The 5,522-nt window shown below is 38.8% G+C and overlaps 1 protein-coding gene across 3 annotated transcripts; it reads right to left on the bottom strand.

The window, feature by feature from the left end:
* Window positions 1-771: 771 nt before the first annotated feature.
* Window positions 772-5,274, bottom strand: LOC133703537 (probable alpha,alpha-trehalose-phosphate synthase [UDP-forming] 7). Of its 3 annotated transcripts, XM_062128130.1 has the most exons (5): window positions 5,160-5,274; window positions 5,023-5,063; window positions 2,625-4,755; window positions 2,278-2,551; window positions 772-1,749 (listed from the first exon to the last, which is right to left on the bottom strand). In XM_062128130.1, the coding sequence occupies exons 3-5, from the start codon at window positions 4,610-4,612 to the stop codon at window positions 1,450-1,452; spliced, it is 2,562 nt and encodes an 853-aa protein (XP_061984114.1). In that variant the 5' UTR covers window positions 4,613-4,755; window positions 5,023-5,063; window positions 5,160-5,274; the 3' UTR covers window positions 772-1,449. The 3 variants fall into 3 exon arrangements, with proteins under 3 accessions (XP_061984114.1, XP_061984113.1, XP_061984115.1); XM_062128129.1 differs by having other exon boundaries at window positions 5,023-5,253; XM_062128131.1 differs by having other exon boundaries at window positions 5,048-5,246.
* Between the last annotated feature and the right edge of the window lie 248 nt (window positions 5,275-5,522).

Genomic DNA, 5,522 nt, shown 5'->3' with positions numbered 1-5,522 from the left:
ATTTATTCATTTATTTATGTCTTACTTAAGTTTGAACATTTAATTTAAAAAAATATTTGTAAGACCTGAACATTGTTTTTACATAAAATAATAATAATAATAATAATTCAACCGCGCTTGAAAGCTCAAACATAATCACCTAATCACCTAACGAATTAAGCCATATGTCGTAGACCTGAAAGCTCAAACATCCACCAGCGCCTGCTATTTGATCTCTACCATACATCATGACACAGAACAACGAAAATGAGAGACCTAATTTGAACTCGAGGGTTTCTACTATCAAATCCATCCATTGTGAAAAGCATATGCATCTGCTTCTGTCTTCCGCCATTGACGAGACACTTAACATATTGCATGCTTCTCCTTCGACAACATCCCTTAAGAATTCAAGGAAGTTACCGTGAGAAAATAACGAGCCTAAGCACATTCGTCATCGACGATTGCAATAGGATTGACCACAGCATTCACTCTGAGCGAAAGCAGTGTGCGACTTAATTTAACTTATTGAAACAATAATCAGACAGATATTTTAACAACATAAATCTTCAGATAGCATCTTCTGTGGTATGAAAGAAACTTACTGTACAACTACATCAACTCTCTCTATGTCAACAGATGTAAAAATAAGACATTAGACACATTAGCTAGCACAAGACATGCGGTTAAAATGGTGGTTCTCTACAGTTCCTAGAAAGTTTACATAACCATCAGTAAGAACACATTTTAATGCAGTACAGAAAGCAAAAGTGCCTAAAAACTAAAGACAAGTAAAGAATCAACCAGCAGTTCAGTTAACATGGCAACAACGTAATTGTACAATAAAATGGATGCAAAATCAACTAAATTCCCATTTTCACTATAAAATTTACAGATTTGACGAGCATGGGAATAAAGTGAAAGTTGTTTTAAGAAATTCACTCAAAATTTAAAAGAAAAAACCGGCACCAGTATAGTCTCGGCTTGACATGGCAACTTAAACCATCTGATACCATCTTATGTCACGGCAGGAAACCAACTTCCCGCCATCAGAATTACCCAGACAAGATTGCAGTTGAATATGCATACCACCTACATCATGTATTGGATCCTTTCTACGCAGCTGGCCTTTACATGCTCGCAATGGAATATTTTATTTCTTTCAATTCCAAGTCAGTCTCCTCCTATAAATGCATTAGGTCCTCTGAAACCCCTACATGTCTGAGCTGATTAAAAAAATTCCATTTTTTAGGATTCTCCCATGTAAAATCCCACTCCCTGAACTGTTGTCTTCATCGATTATGTCACAAGACAAAATTCATGCTCTCAGACATTTCTCAACATGCCATAAAATGATCAAGAAGGCTGTAAATGTATCTTCCAACAAGCCACTTCCAAAAAAAGCAGAAAATGATCGCTACTCTCTATCACAGGCAAATATGGTATTCTTTCTTGATCCTCTTGAAAATTTCAGGGGGAGCTTCCTGCAGAGGGTGAAGGGTCGGAAGCTTCTGCAAGAGCTTTGAGCATGTTTATGACATCAGTTGTGTCATCCAAATAATACTTGGCTTTGCTTGGTTTCTGACCAACAGTGCAAGCGAAGACAGATTTGCTTGAGGTTAGGATACCGTTCGCTATTGCATTATCAATGCTTTCAAACATATCCTCATCTGATCTGTCATCCCCAATACACAATACAAAATCAGCCTGTCTTCCACTTTCAGCCATTGATGTAAAGATCTTTTCTGCCACAGAACCTTTACTAATTCCCTGAATGCCACAAGAATATTAGTGTCAAGCTTTATGGTTAAATTATAGTCAAGACAATAAAACACTTGACTGGGAAACATACTCACAGGTTATCCCATACAGTAAAAAATTAAGAACAAATGTAGGTTAGTTACAACAGTTCACCCTGAGCATTTGCACGGTTCATTGCCAACAAATACATCAAGGTCCATTCAATTAGTGATGATATGACATCCATGATCAACGAGCTTTAATATTTTCTGCTCCTGATGCATTAATAATGAACATTCAAAGTAGCCAATTATTGAACAATATTGACCTTAATAAGAAGAAACCATGCAACTTTTATGGCATCATAATCACCATAATTGCTTCAGCGTGAGAAGTAATGACAACTGATAAGGCTAAAATCATGCATTCTACCAACACTAAATTTATTTCTTCTATGGTATTGAAAAATGAATTAGTGGGGATCCTCAGATCAGCAATTGACAGGAAAAGTCATTAAGGTAGAAAGACAGTTAGTTGGAGTTGAAGCAGAATATTTACCTGGGGCTTAACTTCCACAATGCATTGACCACTTTTGACTGCAACAGGCTCATTTGCAAGCACACTCTCAAGATGGTCCAACAATTCCTTGGCCTGAGCAGCTCCAAAACCTGGATCTGCATCTCTGTGGTGCCAAACCAAAGCGCTCTCTTTCGTCTCGATGGAAGATCCATCAGTGGCTTCTGTGTACAGTTTCATAACAGGTTCAGCTATTTGAGTCCATCCAAAATCACTACTCTGCCCGCAGTTCTCCCAGTCCTCATCCACAGACCACCTGAAACATCAGTGTTAGACAGAAGCAGAAAGGTAAGAATAGTGGCAAACAAAAGTAATAAAGACCAACATACCTCATGAAGTACCCATGCTCAGCAGCAATTCCAAGTTTCTTGCAAGGAGCAAACCACTTCCCTAAACTATCCCTTCCCCTTCCACTGACAACAAAGACGGTGTTCTTGACATCACTACAAAGTGTATTTATGATTGAAATGACCTCTTGGTTTGGGGTCTTATTGATGGTGGTTTGAGGCATTACAGTTCCATCATAGTCCAAGAGTATAGCTCTGTTTTTGGACTTTATATATGCAGATTCAATTTGATCTATATTTAATTTTTTGAAATTAGGATCAAGCGCCACAACTCTGAAACCAAAGCTCAAGCCAATTCCCCAGCAGCGCCTTCTGAAATGGTCTTTGCAAGTCCGCTCCATATCTTGGTAGAAACTCCTTGACCAATATGCCACATCATGCGTGCTGACATACCTGTAGTGCTTTTCATGGCGCAATTGTTTCTCGGAATCTGCCATTGAAATTGCCTCATTCATTGCTTCTGCGGTTGCTTCAATGTTCCATGGATTGACTCGAATTGCACCACTGAGTGAAGGGGAACATCCAATGAACTCTGATACAACCAGCATGCTCTTCTTGGGGCCACTTGATCCTGAGCTAGACTCTGACCCAGAAACTCCCTGTCTGCACACAATATACTCATAAGGAGTGAGATTCATCCCATCTCTCACAGCTGCCACAACAACACACTCAGCAATGGTGAAATACGCAGATCTTTCACTGAGAGATACTGGTCGATCAATAAAGACAACTGGTTCATAGCCAGGTCGACCAAAAGTCTCATTAATTCTCCTGCAGCTTTCCTGTATCTCAGCTTGCACTTCCTCAAGATCTCTCCCTCGTCCCCTGGCAGGATTAGTTATCTGCACCAAAACAGCCCTTCGTTGCCACTTTGGGTGCTGTTTCAGCAGCTGCTCCATTGCCAAAAGCTTCAAATTAACACCTTTAAAGATGTCCATATCATCAACCCCAAGTAAAACCGTCTTTCCTTCAAACTGTTGTTTGAGCTCTTCTACCCTCCAATCCTTATCCGCAAGTTTCAAGACAGACTGAATCTGCCCCATATGTATCCCAACTGGCATGATCTTTATTCCAACAGTCCTGCCATAATACTCTAACCCAATGTAACCCCTCTTTGACTGATACTCCAACCCCAACATCCGACTGCAACAAGATAGAAAATGTCGGGCATAATCAAAAGTGTGAAAACCAATGAGGTCCGAATTCAACAGTGCCTTAAGGATCTCTTCCCTAACAGGCAAAGTCCTATATATCTCAGATGAAGGAAATGGACTGTGAAGAAAGAATCCCATTCTCAATCTATTGAACCTTCTCCTCAAGAATGTAGGCAGCACCATCAAATGATAGTCATGAATCCAAACATAGTCATCCTCTGGATTTATAACTTCAATCACCCTTTGCGAGAAGATCTTATTTGCTGCCACATATGCCTCCCACAAAGACCGATCAAATCGCCCACCATGATTACCCGAAATAGGAAGCATGTAATGAAAAAGTGGCCACAAATACTGTTTACAAAACCCATGATAAAACTTGGACAAAATATCAGGAGGCAGAAATGCTGGTACACACTTGAACCTGTCCAACAAGATCTGTGAGACATCCTCTTGTTCACTCAAATCAATATCTGCTCGCAAAGAACCGACATATAAAACCTCCATTTCTTCAGGCAAGCCATCTTTTAACTGCAATAACAACGAATCCTCATCCCAACTAAAGCTCCATCCTTTATTATCCGGTCTGCGCTTTGCTTTTACCGGCAACTGATTCCCTACAATGATTATCCGGTCCTGAACTACCGATGAAGGTACATCTGAGGTCACACTATTAGCCACATCATCATCAAGCTCAGAAATAACCCCCGGAACTGTCATTACACGAGGCAGCCGCTTTCTCTCCCGAGGTTGACCCATTGCCGGAAAGTTACCAGAAGCTAGATCTAATAGATTGGTATATGATCTAGACATCATCTTGACCCTCTTTCTTTAACAAACCTGAACTACAACCACTCGTACTGCTACTCAAAACAATCCACCACAAGATCTCAAAGCTTATTTTTAAACCAAGCCCCAAATATTGATTTCCCTTTGAAATCACTATAACTTGACAGGATCTGAAAAGGGTATAAAGTAAACATCATCATTATTAAAACTACAGTAATTAAGAATCTTAATTCAAATATAATCAATGAGTACAATCCAATAAAACAATTAAATGAGATCCAAATATAGCAAATGATCTAAAACAAATGAATCAAAACAAAAAGACTCAAAATTTACATTCAAATTCAACAAAGAAAAACAATCCCTAGATTAATAAATTTTCTTGTATGACATTAAATTAAAAAAAAAAAAAACTAACTAATAATTCAAAAACTAACCTTTGAAAGGCAAGAAAGTTCGCACCTTAGAATCTTTGGATCTGAAATGAGATATAATTAAAAAATAAATAAAAATTTGTAATCCTTCACAAGTAAGAAAGAAATCTAGGGTTTGGCTTTGTTTTGTTTTCGGTTACCTCTCTGTTATCTGAAGTCACATTAACACACGCACTCTCTCTCTCTCTCTCTCTCTCTCTCTCTCTTCCTTATTTTCTATGTAAACAAAATGCTACAATGTCTCTTTCTTTTGTTTTATTGTTTTTTTTTAAAAGAAAAAATAAATTTATATAAAAGAGAAGAGGATAAGATCGGCCAGTAGACTACCCAGTAACGCCAGCTGGCAAAGTGGAGTTCTTGGGGTCACGCGCTCTCACTCCGTATTGCAAAGGCAGATGTACTCGTGTCAGGTTCTGAAAATAGCCACGTGGGTTAGAACAAGGTACAGCCTTTCACCACGCGTCGTTGGTTTCTGTAGAAACAAAGGAAAGTATCTCGTTATC

This window comes from Populus nigra, chromosome 9, assembly GCF_951802175.1.
Source record: "Populus nigra chromosome 9, ddPopNigr1.1, whole genome shotgun sequence".
In the NCBI taxonomy this organism is placed as follows: domain Eukaryota; kingdom Viridiplantae; phylum Streptophyta; class Magnoliopsida; order Malpighiales; family Salicaceae; genus Populus; species Populus nigra.
This window is presented reverse-complemented; position numbering and strand designations above follow the sequence as displayed.

Excerpts from the sequence above, each read along its gene's own strand:
- LOC133703537 (XM_062128130.1), bottom strand. The coding sequence starts at position 4,612 with ATGATGTCTAGATCATATACCAATCTATTAGATCTAGCTTCTGGTAAC. Across the intron at positions 2,552-2,624 it reads GAGCATGGGTACTTCATGAG|GTGGTCTGTGGATGAGGACT; the intron begins GTATGTTGGTCT and ends CTGATGTTTCAG. Across the intron at positions 1,750-2,277 it reads TTGTGGAAGTTAAGCCCCAG|GGAATTAGTAAAGGTTCTGT; the intron begins GTAAATATTCTG and ends TGTGGCATTCAG.